At 40.7% G+C, this 23,873-nt stretch overlaps 1 protein-coding gene across 1 annotated transcript in view; it reads right to left on the reverse strand.

Moving 5' to 3' along the window:
- Positions 1-23,873, reverse strand: part of ift70 (intraflagellar transport 70) — a 228,878-nt gene that overhangs the window by 115,637 nt on the left and 89,368 nt on the right. The window contains exons 9-10 of the mRNA XM_078558310.1: positions 10,976-11,128; positions 4,133-4,198 (exon numbers count right to left, since the gene is read on the reverse strand). Coding sequence (XP_078414436.1) covers positions 4,133-4,198; positions 10,976-11,128 — 219 coding nt within the window. The remainder of the gene's footprint in view (positions 1-4,132; positions 4,199-10,975; positions 11,129-23,873) is intronic.

Below are 23,873 nucleotides of genomic sequence, written 5' to 3' on the forward strand. Positions count from 1 at the left end.
CAGGCTGTGAGAGATGAAAATGTCAAAGTGTGTGTGAGAAAACTAGTGGTGATGTCCCTTGTTCTGGTAGTGTGTGAGATCCCTTCCGATTTAACTCTGCTAATGCCTGATGGGCTTGTGAGAGTGAGAGTGGGGAGTGAGGAAATGGTTGACTTACCCTGGCTGTGTGGATGAAAACATTCATCCTTTTTCTGCACTGAATGGCAGACCTCTTCTGTGCTGGGTGTGCTGACCATGCTCCAAGCTGGAGTGGTGAGGTTGGTGGACCTCCTTCTCCCATCACTGGGGTAAAGGATGACCCGGTGTGCCTTCAATGGGTCCAAAAGTTGCGTCAATGCATTGCTGCTGAACTTGAGGGCACTCAGCCACTTTCCTATGGGGGCCATCACTCTCTTCGATCAGCCATGGGCTGCAGGTAGTGAAGGATATGCTTGGGTGCGATTTAAATATGGTGCCCAAAAAGATGACCTGATCAGGTCATGGTGGGGCGAATGAATCATAGCCCGCCTGGCCATGAGATCTGACGTGCTTCCTGTTCATGCATGTTTAAAAAGCTGAAAAGCAGACGATCTGGCATGGAAATTCACCATTCCAGCTGGCAGGAAACGCGCTGCTTTTCCAGCCCACTACCGCACTTAGTCTCCAGAGTGGAAAATCCCACCCATTACTACTTTCTCCCCACCAATTAACTTATTACTCCCTGCTATAGAGCTGTCTATCTCTCCCAGTATTATGTGCACATTGGTATCCCTGTCTGACACTCTCTCCTGGTTCCCACACCCCTGCCGAGTTAGCTTAAACCCTCTCCAACAGAGCTAGCAAAACGCCTTGTAAGGAACTGTCTCCCCTTTGTTCCGGGGCAGCCTGTCCAGAACATACAGGCTGCATTTGTCGGCAACTAAAGAATCTGTACATGGTTTACGCTGGCTGTTCGCATTTGTGTGCTTTTTTCACTGCTATGTGATGATGCTGAAGTTCCAGGGGATTGAAGCCAAGCTACATCCAGTGCGCAGGAATTCCTGCTCTTGCAAAGCAGTGCCAGTGTGAATTAGAAGTACGTGGCATGGTAAAACTGGACAACTGTACAAACTGGTGAGAAAGGAAGAGGAAAGGATTGGAGAATTGGAAAGGAGTGGAACTATGAACTGAAGGGGAGACGGAATCAGAGAAGTGAATCTCTGTGAACTGGATGGAGGAACAGGAGGGAATAGTGATGGGGAGGAGGAAAGATAAGATGCCAGTTTGAATTGGTATGTGAAAGTGTGTGTAACATCTGAATGGTGTCAATAATAGAAACTGTTAAAATGGGCAGAAAATCACAGGCTGGCAAAAGCATAAGTGTAAAATTTATGCAGTAACTCTCAAATTTACTTTTATTACCGCTCATTCATAAGATATTGCACTGCAACTTTCTAAATGTACAGGCACTCAAAACACAGTTCCTTTAACACATAGAACTTACAGCACAGGAAAGGCTATTGGGCCAACATGTGTTTGTATGGGCTCTCTGAAAGTCTCATTCTCTTGGCCTTTGCCCATGTTTTTTTAAGTTTTTCTTTTTAAAATAGTTATTCATTTTCCTTTTAAGAGCTGTTACAGATTCTCTGTCTACCACTATTTCTGGTAGTTTACTGTGTTTATTGATCTCTTTGCTCTTTTCTGATCTGAAATTTATATCCTCTTGTTACCAACTCACTGACAAGTGTCAAAATTTTCTGTATGACCAGTGTAGTTTTTTTCAATTTTACCTTAATTAAGCCCAAGCAGGTTAGATAAACGGGAACCAGTAGATTTCCAAAAGGCGTTCGATAAGGTACCACACATAAGGCTACTTAATAAGATAAGAGCCCATGGTGTTGGGGGTAGTATATTAGCATGGTTAGAGGATTGGCTAACTAATAGAAAACAGGATGGCAACCTGTAACTAGTGGAGTGCCACAGGGATCAGTGCTAGGGACTCAATTATTTACAATATATAATAATGACTTAGATGAGGGAAGTGAACGTACTATCGCCAAATTTGCAGATGATACAAAAATAGATGGGGAGGCAAGTGGTGAGGATGACATGAGGAGTCTCATGAGGGATATAGACAGGTCAAGTGAGTGGGCAAAAAAGTGGCAGATGGAATATAATGTGGGAAAATATGAGATTATGTGCTTTGGCAGGAAGAATAGAGGAGATGAATATTATTAAAATGGAGAAAGACTGCAGCAGGCTGTAGCACAGAGGGATTTGGGAGTCCTTGTGCATGAATTCCAAAAAGCTAACATACAAGTTCAACAGGTAATAGGGAAGGCAAATGGAATGTTGGCCTTTATTTCAAAGGGAATGGAGTATAAAAATAGGGAAGTCTTGCTAAAACTATCACGCCTGGAATACTGCGAACAGTTTTGGTCCCCTTATCTAAGGAAAGATATACTGGCATTGGAGGAAATCCAGAGAAGGTTCACTAGGTTGATTCCAAGTGTGGAGGGATTTTTTTTATGAGGAGAGGTTGAGTAGGTTGGGCCTATACTCGTTGGAGTTTAGAAGAATGAGAGGTGACCTTATTGAAATATATAAGGTTCTTAGGGGACTTGACAGGGTAGATGCTGAGAGGTTGTTTCCCCTTGTGGGAGAGTCTAGCACCAGAGGGCATAATCTCAGAGTAAGAGGTCGCCCATTTAAAACAGAGATGAGAAGGAATTTCTTCTCTCAGGGGGTAGTTAATCTCTGGATTTATTTACCGCAGAGGGCTGCAGAAACTGGGTCATTAAGTATATTCAAGGTGGAGATAGACAGATTTTTAATCAGTGAGGAAATCAAGGGTTATGGGGAAAAGGCAGCAAAGTGGAGTTGAGGATTATCAGATCAGCCATAATCTCATCGAATGGCGGAGCAGACTAAATGGGCTGAGTGGCCTACTTCTGCTTCTCTTATGGTCTTATGGTCTTGCTAATTTTAAATACACGTTCCAGTTACTCAAATTAAGGTGAGATTTAATTATATTTGTTACTTGTTAAGACACCTTAAGGGAGTACCCAACATCACTCTATCTGATAGAATATATAAGGCAGACTCAAACTAATAGCCTGTACTATAGGAGTATGAAATGTTTTTCAACCACAATTCTTTCTTTTCTTTACATTTACAAAATCCTTCTTGATAATCAGTGTTTACATGGATGAGAAAAAAACCACTAAATTCTTTGCTGTATTATTACTTAACACTGTCTAATATAAGTTATTAGCCATTTCTAGAAACACAGAAAATTAATGGCCAGAGGCCACACAGTCCACCGTATCTGTGCCGGCCAAAAAAGAGCTACCTAGTCTAATTCCCACCTTCTGGTTCTTGGTCCGTAGCCCTGCAGGTTATGGACGTCTCAATACTTAACTGAGCACTTTTCAATGCAATATTGGTTTCTGCCTCTACTAAGCTTTCAGGCAGTGAAAGAAATTCTCAACTCCCCGCTAATCCATCTACAAATTAGTTTAAATCTATACCTCCTTGTTATTGACATCGCTGCTAATGAAAATAGGCCATTCTTGTCCACTCTATTTAGGCCCGTCATAATTTTATGCACCTCAATTAATTCTCCACTCGGCCTTCTCTGTTCCAAACAATCCCAATCTATCCAATCTTTCCTCATCGCTAAAGTTTTCCATTCCTAGCAACATCCTTGTCAAACTCCTCTGTATCCTCTCCAGTGCAATTACATCCTTCCTCTAATGCAGTGATCAGAATGGTGTGCAGTTCTGTGGTCTAATTAAGGATTTACTTAGTTCCAACATAAGTTCCCTGATCTTATGTTCTGTGCTTTGGCTAATAAAGTATACTTCATGCTTTTTAAATCACCTTGTCCTGCTACTTGCAGGGAACTTTAGATGTACATTTCAAGGTCCTTCTGTTCCTCTAAACTTCTCAATACTCTACCATTTACTGTGTCCTTATGCCTTGTTTGCCCTCCCCAAATGCATTATCTCACACTTCTTTGGATTGAATTCCATTTGCTGCTTTGCTGCCCACCTGACCAGTCCATTAATATCTTCCTGAAATCTACAGGTTCTTGTTCTGCCAGAAAACTAACTGAGTAACAATAATCTTTGTGAATTATATATGTGCAAGTCAAACCATTCCAATTTCTTACCGGTGTGAGGAACTTGTAAGTGAGATGAGCATTTTCTGCCAAAACATCAGCAGCCAAGTCAAAATACTGTAAAAGTAAAGCAAAATAATTTAGTTTTCTCTGATTGCCATTCAAATATTATTTGAAATTTGTGATCTATATTCTAAACATTTAAAATGGAATTTTAAACTGGAACTTCAGTATCCCACATAAATTTAATGCATATATCAAAATGAATATAAAATTTTGCTAACTTTTATGCTTAATTACGCTTCCTGTATGTTTCCAATGACATTATTGATCATCAAATTTGCCTTTGCATGCACAGAAGTATAAACACATCAGAAAACGATCATTTAACACTTTGACTTTCGATATTTGTAAGGGATTGAGTTGAAAATCTATGTAACCTCTTATGTTAAGTCATGTAAAAGTATATTCTAACAGACTTCTAACCCAGCACAGTCAGAAAATCTGCACAATTCAGTTTGCGAGCAGTGAACTATTCTGTCAAGATATAAGGAAGTTTGTTTCTGCATTAGCAGCCTGTTTCCTGAGAACCAACATTCGATCTTCTGTGTGATGCATATAGATTAGCATAGCACAGATGAAGAACTAGCCCAGAAATAGAATAGGAGCATCCTATATATACTCCTTGTACCTTTAAAATAGAAAATTGACATAATGTTAGGTTGTGTACCTCAGCCTAAATAATTACATTTTAATTGTTAAATTTTGACAGAAGCATAAATAGAGCAACAGATAAAAATAACAATAGTCTTTAATTCTGACTCATACTTTAAAATTGGTACAGGTCCACCGATAGTGCAAGATGGAGATCTCATAGTAGTGGTCCCGAAAGCCGTAGAGTGAAAATCAAAGCCATAGCTTGGATAAATTAAAGAATGAAAAAAAGACCACAGAATAGTCTGGGAACAGAACTAGAAGCAAAGATCATGATGTTTGCTGGCTGACAATAAACTTGAGGACAAATTTAGGACAAAATTAATAGCCATTTGGGCAAATGCGGGTTAACTAAGGAAGGTCAACACAGATTTGTTAAGGGGAATACTGTTTAAGGAACTTGTTGAGTTTTTTGTGAGGTAACAGAAAGGGTTGATGAGGGCAATGTTGTTGAGGTGGTGTACATGGACTTCCAAAAGCCACACAACAGACTTGTGAGCAAAGTTAGAGCCCATGGGTTAGAAGGGATAATACCAACATGGATACAAAATTGTCTGAGTGACTAGAAAAAAGGAGCAGTAGTGAACAGTTGTTTTTTGGACTAAGTGAAGATTTATAGTGAAATTTCACAGGAGTGTTAGGATTTCTGCTCTTCCTGATATATATTAATGATGTAGACCTTGGTGTATAGGGCACAATTTCAAAATTTGCAGGCTATACAAAACTTAGAAATGCAAAATGTGATGATTAATCTTATTTAATAATGTCATTGGAACATACAGGAAGCATAATTAAGCATAAAAGCTAGCAAAATTTCATTGGGGTGGGGGAGGGACAGTGGTTGGGGGAAAAGGATTAAAAATGGAGAAAAGGGGAGGTAAAACAATGAATAAATGAATAAAAATGAACATAAGTAAATAAAAAATAAATTTAAAAAAGGGATAAAAAAGCGGTGAAGACAGAGGAGACAGTTCATGGTCTGAAGTTGTTGAACTCAATGTTAAGTCCGGAAGGCTGTAAAACCTTTTAGTGAACCTTCTCTGAACTGCTTTCAACAGTTACATCCTTCCTCAATTAAGGAGGCCGATACTATACACAGTACTCCAGATATGATCTCACCAATGCGTATAACTGATGCATAGCCTCTCTACTTTTGTAATCAATTCCTCTTGCAATAAATAATAACATTGCATTAGTTTTCCTAATTACTTGCTGTACCTGCATGCTAACCTTTTGCGATTCATGCAATAGGACACCCAGATCCCGCCACACCTTAAGAGTCCTGCAATCTTGCATCATGTTTCTTTTTTAATCTTCCTGCCAAAATGAACAATTTCACATTTTCCCACATTATACATTTGCCAGATCTTTGCCAGCTCACTTAACCTATCGATATCCCTTCGTAGTCTCCTTATGTCCTCTTCACAACTTACTTTCCCACCTATCTTTGTCTCATTAGCAAATTTAGCAACCATTCCTTCGGTCCCTTCATCCAAGTCATTTATATAAATTGTTAACAGTTGAGGTGCCAGCGCTGATCCCTGCAGCACACCACTCGTTATATCCTTCCCAACCAGAAAATGACCCACTCATGCCTACTCTCTGCTCCCCGTTAGCTAGCCAATCTTCTATCGATGCCAATATGTTACCCCTTGCACCATGTGCTTTTATTTTCCACAGTAACCTTTGATGTGGCACTTTATCAAATGTCTGCTGGAAGTCTACAGTACATCCACCGGTTCCCCTTTATCCACTGCACGTTACTTCTTCAAAGCACTCCAATAAATCAGTCAAACATGATTTCACTTTCACAAAACCTTGTTGACTCTGTCTGATTACCTTGAATTTTTCTAAGCATCCTACTTAGAAGCATCTTTAATAATAGCTTCTAACATTTTCCCTATGGCGTTTCTTATAGATTGTTGCTATGGAATTTGTGAAATGTGTTATTCTTATGATTAGAGTAGAATTTAAAATTGGGAGTAAGGCTTGTGAAGCTTTTAAATACATCAGTTTAGTCAATAAACAGAGGAGGTCTAGAACATATTTAAATCAACAATCCTATTTAGCAAGTGTTACCAATATCTGTTTTATTGTACTTGGTCATCACAGAAAGATGCTGATATATCTAACGAAGAGACAGGGCAATTGTGAACCTTATTTGCTTAGTTGAACTGGTTTGGCACTCAGGCTAGATGAGATGCTACTTTTGACATATTAGGGTCAAGAATTACAATGAAACACCGGAAAGTAGAGAATGTTTTAAGGGCAAATAAAGCATTTAAAAATTTAAATCTGGAGAAATGTGTATTTAAGGATTCCATCCTTGGGTGACCCCAAAAAAAAATGAAACTAGTTATTTTTAGTGATGCTTTGTTTTATTCATTCAGAGGATGTGGTGTTTGCTGGCTGGGCCAGCATTTATTGCTCATCTCTAGTTGCCCTTGAGAAGGTGGTGGTGAGCTGCCTTCTTGAACCACTGCATTCCATGTGGTGTAGTTACACCCGCAGTGCTGTTAGGAAAGGAATTCCAGGATTTTGACCCAGCGACAGTGAAGGGACGGCGATATATTTCCAAGGCAGGATGGTGAGTGGATTGGAGGGGAACTTCCAGGTGGAGGTGTTCCCTTTTACCTGCTGCCCTTGTCCTTCTAGATGGTAGCGGTCGTGGGTTTGGAAGGTGCTATATAAGGAGCCTTGGTGAATTCCTGCAGTACATCTTGTAGATGGTACACACTGCTGCTACTGTGTGTCGGTGGTGGAGGGAGTGAATGTTTGTGGATGTGGTGCCAATCAAGCAGGCTGCTTTGTCCTGGATGGTGTCAAGCTTCTTGAGTGTTGTGGAAGCTGCACTCATCCAGGCAAGCATTCTATCACACCCCTGACTTGTGCCTTGTAGATGGTGGACTGGCTTTGGGAAATTAGGAGGTGAGTTACTCGTCGCAGGATTCTTAGCTTCTGACCTGCTCTTGTAGCCACAGTATTTATATGTTTCATGTATTTATCCTCCTGATGGGTCTTCTAGTGCAGTTGGTTCCATAATATTTCTTATGGGTGGAAAAGTGAAATTTATCCTTCAGCTTGGGAAACCAAACATAAAAAGGCCTATTCCTGCCCTTAATTTGTATGTCTATATGAATGTATGTACCAACTGACTTTCTGGAGAACAACAGTAGGATCTGTACAACTGAAGCATAACTTCCTCCCTTTTTTATTCCAGTCTTATTAAGATAAAGGCTAACATTTCATTAGCCTTTTTGATTGATTTTTGTACATTTTGTTTATTTATTCATTGGGGGATGTGGATGTCGCTGGCTAAGCCAGCATTTGTTGACCATCCCTAATTGTCCTACAGTAGGTGGTGGTGGGCTTTTAATGATTTATGTACTTAGACACCCAAATTGATTTGCTTCTCCAGTTTCTAGTTTTTCATTATTTAGAAAATAACTCTTGATATGTCTTTCTTGGAGCCAAAGTGGGTGACCTCAGGCTTCCCCCACTGAGTTTCATTTGCCAGTTTTGCCCAATCATTTAATCTGTCTATATACCTTTGTAACTTCCTGCTCCCAACGCACAATTTACTGTGTCTCCTAATGTGATATCATTCACCAAACAGGAGAACAGCTCTCGATTCTTTTATAAAAACAAAAAACTGCGGATGCTGGAAATCCAAAACAAAAACAGAAATACCTGGAAAAACTCAGCAGGTCTGGCAGCATCGGCGGAGAAGAACAAAGTTGACGTTTCGAGTCTGCATGACCCTTCCACAGAACTAAGTAAAAATAGGAGAGGGGTGAAAAAAAATGAATTTTGACTCGAAACGTCAACTTTGTTCTTCTCCGCCGATGCTGCTCGATTCTTTTATGCAAGCCATTTGATTAATATGGTGACACCCAATTACCATTCCATGCTGCTTCAAAATCAAATCATTAATAATCTCATCAAATACATTCTGGACGTCTATAGAGATCACCGACACTCGCATATCCACTATGTCAATGATCTCCTCAAAACGTTCAACTGGATTCATCAAACTTAACTTACTCTTCACAAATCCATGCTGAACATTTGTGATCAGCTCAAATTTATCTAAATGTTCAGTCGTTTTAGCCAGAATATTGCCGTCAGCTTGCAGGGGCAGGCCTGACATGCCGACACGCAAAATGACGCGCAATGACGTCGGGCGTGCATCCCGACATTATCGTGCGTCATTTAGATATTTTGTTGGGCAGGCGCACGCCAGAGGCGGCTGTGCACCCACTGAACTGTCAAGGGCCTATTAAGGCCATTAAAAAACCAAATGAACTTGTTAGCAATGCTGTCCATCCAACTTTAAGGTTGGTGGGCAGGCTAAGAGCCCAAGCGGCCTTTGCATTTTTCAGGAAACCTCATCCACAGGATGAGGTTTTCTGAAGGTTTTATAAAATAATTAACTAAATTTTGCACAATTCACAAACATGCCCCAGCTCAAGTGACACTCACACGACGGGACATGTTTAAATATTTTTTTCCCTCCTTTATTAAAATGTTTTACCATCAACTTAATCTCCCTGAGGCAGCTCTGTGCCTCAGGAAGTTTTCTGCGCTCTCGGAGCAAAGGCCCTGACCCTCTCTCCTCCCCCTGCCTGCACAGGTAGCACTGAGCACTACTGGCCGTGTGTCATGCTGGGCGAGCCTTAATTGGCCCGCCCATGTTAAATGGCAGCACGCAGCCGATCGCGGGCAGCGATCAGCTCCGTGCCCACCCTCCGCCCACTCCCACCCAGCCCGCCTGACATAGGTAAGATGCAGCCCTTTGCTCCTATTAGCAGATTCTGGCAACATCGCCACTATTGACATCACACTGACCAGTCTGTAGTTACCTGGTTTCCTTCTCCCATCCTGCTTAAATAATGGAGACACAATTGACAATTACCATTTGAATAGCACAGTTCCCGAATCAAGAAGGATTATTGTTAATGAACCGGTAATTTCCTTACCTACTTCTTTTAACCCTCTGGGGTAGAAACCAACAGGTTCAGGATATTTGTTTATCTTAAGTCCCATTTTTTTTTACTTATGGAACATCAAATAAATTCCTTCCCTTGATTTATATAAATTTTTCTTGTATTGACAGTACTTTGTATTTAAACCCATCATATAAAACTTGGAATTTAATTAATTTGAAAAAATATTATTCTGCCTGAGAAGTTATTTTCCCTCAAATTTATTTCTTCCTCATCTTTCCTCTTTATGGCTCTCATGCCTTGCTTTCACCATATGGGGGTAAAATTCCACTTTAGCGAGAGCACCGGCCAACCCTACATTGATGTTGATGGAAAGGAAAAATTGGATGAACTGTAAAGTAGGCAGCTGATCCACTACCATCTGTTTTGGACCGCACAGTTGCATTTCACCTCTCTGCAAGCATCCAACTTCTCTCTTCACTTAATATGTTCCTGAAATTTCACTACTGCCCAATGTAGTTTAGCCTTCCTCGTCTGCCTCACCAAGGTGCTTCTCAGTAGCCTCCCAACCTTTGTGCCCCCAATGGGAGGCAGCAAGATAAATCAGGAGACAGGGTGATAACTTGAGCAGAAGAAGAAGGACATGAGGCTACACTGGATATGAGAAAAATCACAAAAAATTGTCGGGCCATTTTGCTGAAGAAAAGACACAACTGAAGAAGGTCAGTCCCCCTAATTTGGGTCAATAAAATGCTTTCCTCCATGACATAGGTGTTGTGTTCAAACTTTAAAAGGAAGCATTTATTTTTTTCGTAGGATGTGGGCATAGCTGGCTAGGCCAGCATTTATTGCTCTTGTTCAGAGGGCATTTAAAAGTCAAACATATTGCTGTGGGTCTGGAGTTACATGTAGGCCAGACTAGGTAAGGGCAGCAGATTTCCTCCCCTAAAGGACATTAGTGAATCAGATGGGTTTTTACAACAATCAGCAATGGTTTTGTCATATTCATTAGATTTTTTATTTCAGGTTTTAATTGAATTCAAATTTTACCATTTGCCATGGTAGGATTCAAACCCAGGTCCCCAGAGCATTACCCTAGGTCTCTAGAATACTAGTCCAGTGACAATACCACTATGCCATTGCCTCCTCATTGTGCATTTATTATATTAAATAAGTTTGTAAGTGTCACATAAACAAGCAAGAATAATTTTAAAAAGCCCTGAGGTAAACACACTTCATATTTGCAGTAGAGAAGAAGCAGGTTGCCAAAGGTTTCTGGTGGGAAGGGGTTCTGCTGAAGTAAGAACTGTAGTTTTTCAAATCCTTCAGTTGGCTTGGAGTCCATGTTCATTAAGGCTTGGTTATGAAGAGTGACTGGGTCAAGTTCCTATAATGAAAACACAATGGATTACTGCAGGTGTGACAATCATCACTCAAATAAAATGACAAACTGTTAACAAAGCAAACTTAACTAAAAATTCAAGATTCTTCTTCAATTTTAAAATAAGTTAAAATATTTCTAAATATCATCTAGTTTCTCTCCCTCTACTAGCTACAGAAGTCTGTAGCTCTGTTCACCTCCTTTCAGGTCCCGCTATGCTTAGATTTCTCCTTCATCCCTGTCACTTCCAAGCATTGTCTGTTTCTAGGCTGCTTTGGGCCTGTTCCCACTATTTCATTATTGTGCTCTATCTTCTTCCTCACTATCTGGCACCATTGCTGCCTCTTCCAAGTGTCACACCAGTTCAGTCAATATTTCATCTTCCCAGTCACCTTACGCTTTCAGTTGGTCTCCTGATCTGCCTCCTCATCAACATACATTCCAAATCAATGTCAGTCATGTTCCTAGTGGCTATGACACAGCCAAATTTCTGTTATGCTCCTGAGAAGACATCTCACCCCTCACAGCCCCATTCATGGCAATACTCTGATCTGCAGTCATCCACCTCCTCTTTCCAGCTACAATCCAGGTGGCTAGCCCACTTAAAATTGTAAATTCTGTCTGGCTCCCGCCCACTCTTATGCAGATTGTACCAAGGGAAAGTAAAGAGGGAAAAGGGTGAGAAGAGGTGAAAATTGGTAAACATCAGGGGAGGAAATGGGACAGAAATAGGAAGACTTCAGGGATTTGGGGTTATACTGAGGGCGTGCAGAGGGAAAACACTGGGAGAAAGTAAAGGTTTAAGAGCAGCAGAGTAGTAAGGCTGAGAAGGTGTGATAGGATGAGGATGCAAAGAAAAGGATGCAAGTATAGCCAGAAAGAGAAAGGAAATGTAGGATGGCAACAGGACTAGAACAGCGGCACAGGAATGCAGAAAATGAGGGAAGAAGAATTTTCAGTCCAATCTTAGACATGAGGATCGCAATTTAGACAGGCAGCATGCAAAGTCAGTGCTGCCTGTTAATCAACATGACTGGAGTATTCACAAGATTGGAGTGTTCAAATGACCAGAGTAAGGGGACACATGGAGAGAAGACCACGCCTGAGTGTGACACAGACTGCGTGCAAAGTTGGGAATTTGGTTCACGTGGGAATTTCTGGTTTGCAAACCACAAGAAGTAGGAGGATGCATGGAGAGGAGAGGAGACGACGCCTGAGCGTGATGTCAACCAAGCGTGAATTTGGGAATTTGGTTCACATGGGAACACGGTGCAGAGGGGGAAAGAGGTGCTCTTTTTTCTACCTTTTCTCAACTTCTGTAGCTAATGAGTCTTCCACCTTTGTCTTCAAGCTAGAAGAGTGTAACTTTCTATTACTTTAGCTGTGCAAATTAATAACTAATTGACTACTTAAATAAATAAGTTTAGACGGACATGGCAGGCATGGTGGTGTGCCGTGACTGCAGCATGTGGGAGTCTGTGGAATGCACTGCAATCACAGACAAGCATATCTGCAGGAAGTGTCTGCAGCTTGTGCAATTTCAGCTCTGAGTTGCTGAGCTGGTGTCTGAGCTGCAGACATAACGGGATGTCAGGCAGTGGCAGAGTTACCTGGACACTTTGTTCTAGGAGGCTGAGACACATCTTAGGTTAGGGAGAACTTTAGAATTGATCAATGGTCAGGGACAGGAGGGTTGGACTGCGATACAGGCAGGTATGGGGATCCAGCAGGAAGTGAGGGAGGAGCCTCAGCCTTTGACTTTGTCCAACAGGTACAAGGTGCTTACTACCTGTGTGGATAAGGAGAAGGGCTGAAGGGTGGATGAACAAACTGACCATGGAACCATGGTATAGAATGCTATTCAAGTGGGGAGAGCAAAACGGAACTTGATAGTGACAGAAGATGGGATAGACTTAAAAATCTTGCTCTTAACTATTTGTTGTTGCAAGTTGTAAAACAGATGCTTAATGCTGCTGAATGTGTTTTAAAATATCCTAGATCATGGTGTATAAGTTGAGCTTTGAAGCTTTGGAAATTCTTTCCAAAAAGGAGGTTGACTTATAGGCTGAGTTTAAAATGTGAACCATCAGTGTTGGTGTAGGTTGTCGCCATTTCAAAATGTGAAAAAAATATGGACCAGGATTTTGGTTTCATAATCATCCCCCCACAATAAATCACCTTCCTTTCCTTGTACTGAATTGGATATTCTGCATTTTTTGAATGATTTGAACGTTCGGTTGCTGGGCAAAATTCATGGGTCTATCTAGGTGTTCTAGTGTATGAGTCACAAAAAGTTAGTATGCAGGTACAGCAAGTAATTAAGAAGGCTAATGGAATGCTATCCTTTATTACAAGAGGAATTGAACATAAAAGTAAGGATGTTATGCTTCAGTTATATGGGGCATTGGTGAGACCACGTCTTGAATATTGTGTGCAGTTTTGGTCTCCTTATTTAAGGAACGATGTAAATACGTTAGGGACAGTTTACAGGAAGTTGATACCGGGAATGAGTGGGATGTCTTATGAGGAAAGGTTGGACAGACTGTTTGTTTCCACTGGAGTTTAGAAGAGTGAGGGGTGGCTTGATTGAACTATATAAGATCCTGAATGGTACTGACAAGGTGGACGTGGAAAGGATGGTTCCACTTGTAGGTGAGTCCATAACTAGGGGCCGCAGTTTTAACAATGGGTGCTGCCCTTTTAGGACAGAGATGAGGAGAATTTTTTCTCTCAAAGGGTTGTGCAACTTTGGAACTCTAAGCCTCAGTAGGTGGTGGGGGTGGGGTCATAAATATTTTTAAGGCGGAGGTAGATAGATCCTTGTTAGGCAAGGGAATCAAAGGTTATGGGGGTTGATGGAAATGTGGAACTTGAAACACAAACAGGTCAGCCATGATCTCATTGAATGGCAGGTTTGAGCAGTTGAATGGCCTACTTCTGCTGCTATTTCGTATGTTCGTATGTTTATCCATGTTGCCAGTGTGATATAATGGGTATTAATGTTTTTGCCACTGTCTGATAATGAATCACAGCCGACAGATAATTTTGGCATTGAGGTCTTTTGGTATTCTCTGTTGCAACGCTAGACATTGTTGTTCTACAAGAGCAGTTAATCTGAAAACTTTGCTGGACTTAGGATTTGATCTGGCCCACTTAAGTGCATATATATGCAATGTCTGAAAACCTACTAATGATTATTCAATATTGTTATGATCCTTTTAAAGACCAATAGCTTTTAAAAAGATATTTGGATTCCCGAGTGACTGACTTAAAGGAATCACACAAGAGTTCAAGTTCTAAGACTTTTACTGTAACTAAACCTACAAACAACAGCAGCTAAACATTACTTAGTGGACAACTAATGCTCTAAACTCACTCTCTCTCTCTGTTTCCAGAGTTTTTTCCAAACAGGCTACCTGGGAGTCTGAAACAAAAACAAAAATTGCTCTGAGGAGGAGTCATACGGACTCAAAGCGTTAACTCTGTCTTTCTCTCCACAGATCCTGTCAGACCTGCTGAGTTTTCCCAGCAATTTTTGTTTTTGTCTCAGATTTCCAACTTCCGCAGTATTTTGCTTTTATCTGCCTGGAAGTCTGTAAGTCTACACAATAGCAAGAGTCTGCAAATCTACCCATGACTATGCCAGATGGTCTGTCCTTCTTCTCCATGTGTTAAACCTGGCATATGGATTTCAAACTGACTCCATGGTAACCAGGTCACATTGGCTTATTGCCAGGCAGAACTAGCAGCAGGTCACATGCCCCTTATCATTAAGTAATTTTACCTTGGCAGTCCAAAATGTAGCCATTTTATAAAATATTAAATTTGTTTAAATATTGTTGGATAAACATTAAACGATGTATGTATATTTCACTGATGCATTCTAATCAAGAATGTTTTTTTTCAACAAGAGTCGTGATTTACAAGTATGAAGACAACCAGTATTTCTGTTAAATGTTCTAGGAGTATAACATAAATTTACAAAGTGCAATTGTCTCTTTATTGTTAGTCAACAGTATATCACACCTCATGCATTACACAGTTCATCATTAGAGAAATTATCTAAAATACACAGATACCAACCATCAGTGTTTCACTCTTCCAGTGTGTCAGTTTTTTGACGAACATTAGCATGCAAGCATACACCTCCACTCATCCCCCTTTCTTAATCTGGCTTCACCTGAGTCCAGTGGTAAATATTTCCTGTTTCCTCTCCATTGTAAGAACATGCAGACCCTTAAATCATTAAATTTTTGGTGTGTTCTTAGGATACTTTATAAGGCCGGTCACTGTCCGACGTAAAATACAAAGTGCTGGGCATGAAAAGCTATACAACCAACTTTAATGTGCAAAAAGCTAAGGGCGTGACCATGTTTACCAGCATCCTCTGAGAAGCTATCTGGGAAGACTTCTTTAAACTTCTGTAATATTCTGTATTAATCTTCATTTTTCAGACAGTGCTATTAAACTGAACAAAGCCATAATGTTCAGAGATGAGACATCTGTCCTTGAAATGAGGCAAAAGACCTTGAAAATTAATGAGTTTTGACCACTAAGCCACTAACAAATAGCAACTGGTCTCAGGCAGTCTAAAGACATAAACTCATTTGGTAGGATGCCAATACAACCAAGTCCAGCCAAACTTCGGAGGATAAGAAACCGGCTTCAAGCAGCCCGAGCTGATGGAAAATTAAACAGTATAAAAGAAAGTGACTGCACAACTTATTTAGTCAAATCACTCTATCCCAACTGCAGCAATCACCTGGAACTAAAAGTTGAACTATCAAGTTGATTGACATGGGGGCGATGTGCTACAGCCAGAAAGAGGTAACTTAGTCATCTCGCCAAGAGGCCCTGCAATCAATAAGGTCTGATCATCTGCTGGTCATTGTATGTATGGTTATCTCTTTCAACATTATTGGTGTACTGTTTGCATTGTGGTGTATTTTTTATAACTATTTTAGATTGTGTGGTAGTGGTAGATTTGAATCTGTCTTGAAGATACAATACAATCTTATAGATAGAACTTATATATCCCATTTAAATTCTCATAAATTTCAAGACTCCAAGAATGGGGTCTTAATACTATTCTGTCATGACGAGATAGTAATGTGTATAGTGTTACTGGAAATTATTTTAAATTGGAGTTGTAGTAGGGTCTGTGTCTGTGGGTGTGAGTGTGTGTCTGTTAATTGGATTAAGGCCAGCTAGTCTGGGTGCTTTGATGTATAGTAGTTTTGAGATGTAAAGAGTGCATTGCATTTTGTTGAATGAACCATTCAAAGACTGGGGGTGAAATTTTACACCTAGCTAGGCAATATATTTATATTAAAAATTGGTACTATGATAGAGGTTTTATTGTTATAAGAGGTGGAGTTCAAAAGGCCTGGTGATATAATGAGAATTTACACTCAAAGGGAAGGCTAGGTATATACAGAAGGGTTTTGTGTGTGGAGGTCAGAGGCATGTAAGATCTAAGCCTGTGAGCCTATCACTGTCTGCAAAGGACCAAATTGAAAGGAACCTCATTTTGAATTTATAAGATAAAATATGCTTTGCCTGGTGGATGTTTAAGGCTATGGGTTATTGTTGCCTTGGGGAAGATTACCTGGGAATAATTAATTTGGGGATGTTTTTACAAGTTATTATGGTAGTAATTTGTAGACATGTGTATGTGTTTAAATTTGTGGTCAAAGTAATAAATGTTTAATTTAATTTATATAAAACACCTCTGGAGGCTTGGTGGTTTCATTTCTGAATTCACAGTTGCATCTCAAACATACCATTTGAAAATATAGGTTATGACAGTTGCTTAAAGTTTCTCTCTGGGATTTTAAATAACTCAGCCCTTACTAACTGCTGTGTCATAACAACTGGGGGCTCTTGGCGGGATAATATTTGTAATTCCTTGATTGATTTGGAATTGGTGAATCTTAAGGTTACGAATATTTGAATTCAGGAGTTGGTGAGGTATTTTAGAATTGGTGAGGCTGCAAGATGGCTTTGGCAATTGCTAAGAATTGTCTGGGAGTAGAAGATATAACTCTGATTGGGTTGAAAAAAATAACCAAGAGTAAGTTAACAGAGTTGGCAGATAAGTTAAAATTGGGGTTACTTGCAGGGGCTAGGACATCAGATATAATTAAAAGTATAGCACAGCATCTACAGTTGGAAGTGATACCTGACACTAGTGAATCACAGCTGGAGGTAGTGAGACTTCAGTTTGAAATGAAGAAGCTTGAATTTGAACAAGCGCAGGAACTGAAAAAACTTGATTTAGAAGCAAAGAAAAGAGAAATGACATTTAAAAGGGAGCAAGTAGAAAGGCAGGAGAAAGAAAGGAAGCTGGAATTTCAGGAAAGAGAGAAAGACTTGCTTAAAAGGCTGGAAGTTAAAAAAGAGATCTCGGATTCTGAGAAGAGTTCTGATGATGAAAATACGTTTAATCTAAAATCCAGTGGAGAGATATTTCAATTTTACTAGCTCTTCCAAAGTTTGAGGAAAAAGATGTTGAGACGTTCTTTATTTCAATTGAGAAGATAACTAAACAGATGAAATGGCCACAGGAGTACTGGATGTTATTATTACAGTCTAAATTGCTTGGTAGGGCGTATGAGGTATATGCTTATCTGTCTGAAGAGGTATTGGTGAATTATGATGTGGTGACAAAAGCTATTTTGAGTGCATATGAGTTGGTTCAGAAATTTAGGAACATGAGAAAACAGCCTGGGCAAACTTATATTGAGTTAGAGAGAGTAAAACAAAGTAATTTTGACTGGTGGATACGGGTGTTAAAAATAGAGACAACATATGCAGCTCTTAGGGAAGTAATTCTTTTGGAAGGATTTAAAGACTCAATCCCTTCAGTAGTGAGAACCCGTATGGAAGAACAGTGGGTTCAAACTGCAAGACAAGCAGCAGAGATAGCTGATGATTATGAGTTAGTTCATAGAGCTAAGGGCTTTGTGTGTGGAGGTCAGAGGCATGTAAGATCTAAGCCTGTGAGCCCATCACTTTTTTTCATCGCCTTTTCAAATTGGAAAAGGCTATAAAGTGGGAAGGTGAAAGGAAGGTAGGTAGTCAGGGAAGAGAAGGAGTGGCTGGGAATTCCCAGGAAGTTTTTTTTTTCAGAATAAAAAGGAAGATGCTGAGGGTAGGAGTGACATTCAAATATTGAGGTGTTTTCATTGTAATAAAGTGGGGCACACAGTCAGTGTGTTGGAAAATACTGAGAAAATCTGTTGGAATGCCTGACCAATTTGATTGAGTTTTTCGAAGAGGTGACCAGGTGTGTAGAAGAGGGCAATGCATTTGACGTAGTCTATTTGGACTTCAGCAAGGCTTTTGATAAAGTCCCACACGGGAGACTGATAACGAAGGTAAGAGCTCATGGGATCCAAGGCAATTTGGCAAATTGGATCCAGAACTGGCTGAGTGGCAGGAAGCAGAGGATAATGGTCGAGGGGTGTTTTTGTGACTGGATGCCTGTGTCCAGTGGGGTTCCACAGGGATCGGTGTTGGGTCTCTTGCTGTTTGTGGTATATATAAACAATTTAGACTTGAATGAAGGAGGGTTGATCAGTAAGTTTGCGGATGACACGAAAATTGGTGGGGTGGTAAATAGTGAGGAGGATAGCCTAGATTACAGGAGGATATAGATGGGCTGGTCAGATGGGCTGATCAGTGGCAAATGGAATTTAATCCGGATAAGTGTGAGATGATGCAGTTGGGCAGGACAAACAAGGCACGGGAATACATGATGAATGGTAGGACCCTGGGAAGTACCGAGGATCGGAGGGCCCTTGGTGTGCATGACCACCGGTCCCTTAAGGTAGCGGGACAGGTAGATAAGGTGGTTAAGAAGGCATATGGGATACTTGCCTTTAGTGGCTGAGGCATAGAATATAAGAACAGGGATGCGTTATGCTGGAACTGTATAAAACGTTGGTTAGGCCACAGCTAGAGTATTGCATGCAGTTCTGGAATCCGCATTATAGGAAGGATGTGATTGCATGAGAGAGAGAGAGAGAGAGAGTGCACAGGAGATTTACCGGGCGTGCGTCCTGACGTCACCGTGCGTCATTTAGATTTTCAGTTCAGTGGGCGCGTAGCCGACTTGGCTGCACGCCCGCCGAACTGTCAAAGGCCAATTAAGGCCATTTAAAAACTAATTAAACTATAAACTGAGCTGCCTGTCCAACCTTAAGGTTGGCAGGCAGGCAAAGAGCCCAGGCGGCCTTTGCATTTTTCATGGAACCTCATCCATGGGCGGGATGAGGTTTCATGAAGTGTTTATAAATTGAAAAAATTTTTAATAAAAATTCATTGACATGTCCCAGCTCATGTGGCACTGTCAAATGAGGGGACATGTCTTAAAATTTTTCCTTTTCTTTATTTAGATTTTTAGAGCTTAAACTAATCTCCCTGAGGCAGCTCTTTTGCGAAAGAGCGCAGACCTCAACTCAGGGAACCACATCCTCCCCTGCCCGCATAGGGAGCGCTCAGCGCATCCGGGCGCACGTCACATAGGGCGGGCCTTAATTGGCCCACCCACATAAAATGATGGCACGGACCCGATCGTGGGCACTGATCGGGTCCGCGCCTGCCCCCACACAACTCCCCTGATGGGGGGGGACAATTTGTGTGTGAAGGAAAAGTCTTTCCATGTGTAGAGGGTGGAGTAGGTAAAGACGTTAAAATTTTAAGAGGCAAAGGGGCTAGTCAATCTTTAATGTTGTGGGATAATGATATTTGTTGTTCAGAGGGAGTATTGCAGGAGCAGGCGATAATAAGTGGGGTTCATGGAGATGCTAAATCTATTCCATTGTGGAATGTAAATTTAAAGAGCAAATGGAAGACAGGTGAAATTATTGTTGGAGTAGTGGAAATATTGCCCATTGCAGGGTTTCAATTTTTTCTGGGTAATGATATAGCTGGATCACAAATGTGGGTGATGCCTAGGGTAGTTGAGCAGCCTCTAGAAGTGTTTTCAACAGAAGTATTACAGAAGGAACTTCCTGGATTGTTTCCTGATTGTGTAATAGAACCATAGAACCATAGAACACTACAGCACAGGCCATTCGGTCCATCTATTCTGTGCCAAAATATTATTCCGCTAGTCCCATTGACCTGCACCCAGTCCATAACCCTCCAGGCCTCTCCCATCCATGTATCTATCCAATTTATTCTTAAAACTTAAGAGTGAGCCCGCATTTACCACGTCAGATGGCAGCTCGTTCCACACTCTCACCACTTTCTGAGTGAAGAAGTTCCCCCTAAAGTTCCCCCTAAACCTTTCCCCTTTCACCCTAAAGCCATGTCCTCTCGTGTTTATCTCTCCTAATCTAAGTGTAAAGAGCTTACTCACATTTACTCTGTCTATACCCCTCATAATCTTGTAAACTTCTATCAAATCTCCCCTCATTCTTCTACGCTCCAAGGAATAAAGTCCTAACCTGTTTAATCTTTCCCTGTAACTCAACTCCTTAAGACCCGGCAACATCCTAGTAAATCTTCTCTGCACTCTTTCAATCTTACTGATATCCTTCCTGTAGTTAGGCGACCAGAACTGCTCACAATACTCCAAAGTTGGCCTCACCATTGTCTTATACAACCTCTCCATAACATCCCAACTCCTATACACAATACTTTGATTTATGAAGGCCAGTATGCCAAAAGCTTTCTTTACAACCCTGTCTACCTCTGACGCCACTTTCAGGGAATTATGTATCTGAACTCCCAGATCCCTTTGTTCCTCCGCACTCCTCAGTGCCCTACCATTTACTGTGTATGTCCTACCAAAATGCAACACCTTACACTTTTCCGCATTAAATTCCATCTGCCATTTTCTGGCCCATTTTTCCAGTTGGTCCAGATCCTTCTGCAAGCTTTGAAAGCCTTCCTCGCTGTCCACAACGCCTCCAATCTTAGTGTCATCAGCAAACTTGCTGATCCAATTTACCACATTATCATCTAGATCATTGATATAGACAACAAACAACAATGGTCCCAGCACAGATCCCTGAGGCACACCACTAGTCACAGGCCTCCAGTCTGAGAAGCAGTCATCCACTACCACTCTCTGTCTTCTCCCACACAGCCAATTTAGAATCCAGTTTACAACCTCTCCATGGATACCAAGTGTCTGAACCTTCTGAGCTAACCTCCCATGTGGGACCTTGTCAAAGGCCTTGCTAAAGTCCATGTAGACAACATCCACAGCCTTTCCTTCATCTACTTTCTTGGTAACCTCCTCGAAAAACTCTACAAGGTTCGTTAAACATGACCTACCACGCACAAAGCCATGCTGACTATCCTTAATCAGCCCTTGGCTGTCCAAATAATTGTATATCCGATCTCTCAAAACACCTTCCAATAATTTACCTACTACTGACGTCAGGCTCACTGGCCTGTAATTACCTGGTTTACTTTTGGAACCTTTTTTAAACAACGGAACAACATGAACTACCCTCCAATCCTCCGGCACCTCACCCGTGGCTAAGGATATTTTAAATATTTCTGCCAGGGCCCCTGCAATTTCTACACTAGTCTCCCTCAAGGTCCGAGGGAACATCATGTCAGGCCCGGGGGATTTATCTACCTTAATTCGCTGTAAGACAGCAAGCACCTCCTCCTCTTTAATCTCTATATGTTCCATGACACCACTGCTTCCTTCCTAATAATGAGATCAAAAGCTCATTGGAAAAAACAAGTAGGCCAGGCAGTTCAAAGGCAAGAAGAAGGCGTCAAAATCCAATTCGCTGGCACTGTGTTTGATAACATTGTTCAAGAGGAAAGAGTACAGGACAATTCAGCTGAAGTGTTTAACTCAAGGAGGTTTGTGGTGTTACAGAAAATGACTTGCAATTAAAGCAGTTATGTCAGAAAGCTTATTCAGGAACAGGAGCAAAATGTATTCCAGTACGTTACTACCTTAAGGAAGATATTTGAATGAGAAAATGGAGGCTGGATCATGTCTCAGCAAATGAAAGATGGAGTGAGGTGCATCAGATTGTTATCCCATTGTGGTACAGAAATGAGATTCTGAGGACATTTAGGAATTAGGAACACACAGGAAAAGATACAGAAGCATTTTTTTGGCCAGGATTGCATAGGGATGTATTTAGATTCTGTAGAACCCGTCATACATATCAAGTAACAGGAAAACCACATGCCGTGATTAAGCCAGTGCCTTTAATCCAAATACCAACATTTGAAGAACATTCTACTAGGGTTATGATTGATAGTGTAGGACCTCTTCCCAAGACTAAACAGCAAAGGAGATGTTGGCTTTTGTAACGCCAAGTGAACTATATCAGTTTAAAGTCCTGCCATTTGGTATGAAGAATGCACCTGCGACATTTCAAAGACTGACAAACAATGTAATTGCAGGTCTAAGCAATTGTGCTATTTATATTGATGATCTAATAGTTTTCAGTCCTACGTGGGAGGAGCATTTACAGCATCTGGAAGGATTATTTTCTCAATTACAAGAAGCTAATTTAGTGATGAACTTGAGTAAATTTGCAAAAGCGCAAGTTACGTATCTCGGCCATACCATTTGACATGGCACGGTGACTCCGAGAGATACGAAAGTCATGCCTACAACAGAACGAGAAGTTTTGGGATTTCTGGGCATGAGTGGGTCTTACCGGAAATTTGTACCATTAAAAAATCTGAACTATTAAAAAAAAACGAAGTTTCAAAGGACACGAGTGTCAGAAGTCATTTGATAGTTTGAAACTACGACACCAGTTTTGGCAGTACCAATTATGCTAAGTAATTCAAGTTGGCCGTTGACACAAGCGATATAGGCATTGGGACCATCCTGTTACAAGAAGATGGCACTAGAATTGAAAAACCGGTAGGGTATTTTTCATGGAAGCTGAATGTAGAACAGGGAAGATATTCAACGGTCGAAAAAGAGACCTTGGGTTTGGTGTTAGCGTTGCAGTATTTTGAAATTTATGTTGCAAACAATTTATCAGAAACAACTGTTTATACAGACCACAATCCTTTGAAGTTTTTGGATCAATTTCAAAACTAAAGTGCAAGACTTATCAGGTGGAGTCTATTATTACAACCATTTAATCTACAGATTATACATGTTGCTGGTAGAGAGAATCTGTTGTAGTTGCGTTATCAAGAGTTTGAAGCTTAATGGAAAATTGGACATTTTAAAAATCCTGGACACTGAACTGGAATGATTTCTGTCAATACCAAGGACTTGTGTGTCCATATTGTTATGTTAATGCATGCATCTGGTAATGTAATAGTGTAATACGTATAGGGGATAGTGTACAATGGGTTATTAAAAAATGAAGCCATCTTTTAGAATTATGACAGTTCATTTTTTGATAGGGAGGGATGAAGAGATATTAATATGTATAATGATATTGGAAATTATTTTAAATTGGAGCTGTAATAGGATCTGTGTCTGTGGGTGTGTGTGTGTGTGTGTGTTAATTTGTTTAAAGCCAGCTAGTCTGGGTGCTTTGATGTATACTAGTTTTGAGGTATAAACAGTAAGGTACATTTGCATTTTGTTGAATGAACCATTCAAAGATTGGGGGGGAAATTTTACACCTAGCTAGGAGACGCCAAGCAATATGTTTATATTACTGATAAAATTGGTACTATGAAAAGGTTTTATTGTTAGAAGAGGTAGAGTTCAAGGGGCCTGGTGATACAATGGGCAGGATTTTCCCCCCCGTTGGGGGCGAAGTTGAATTGCGGGCGTGCACAGGCCGAC

Source organism: Cetorhinus maximus, chromosome 15, assembly GCF_964194155.1.
Source record: "Cetorhinus maximus chromosome 15, sCetMax3.hap1.1, whole genome shotgun sequence".
In the NCBI taxonomy this organism is placed as follows: domain Eukaryota; kingdom Metazoa; phylum Chordata; class Chondrichthyes; order Lamniformes; family Cetorhinidae; genus Cetorhinus; species Cetorhinus maximus.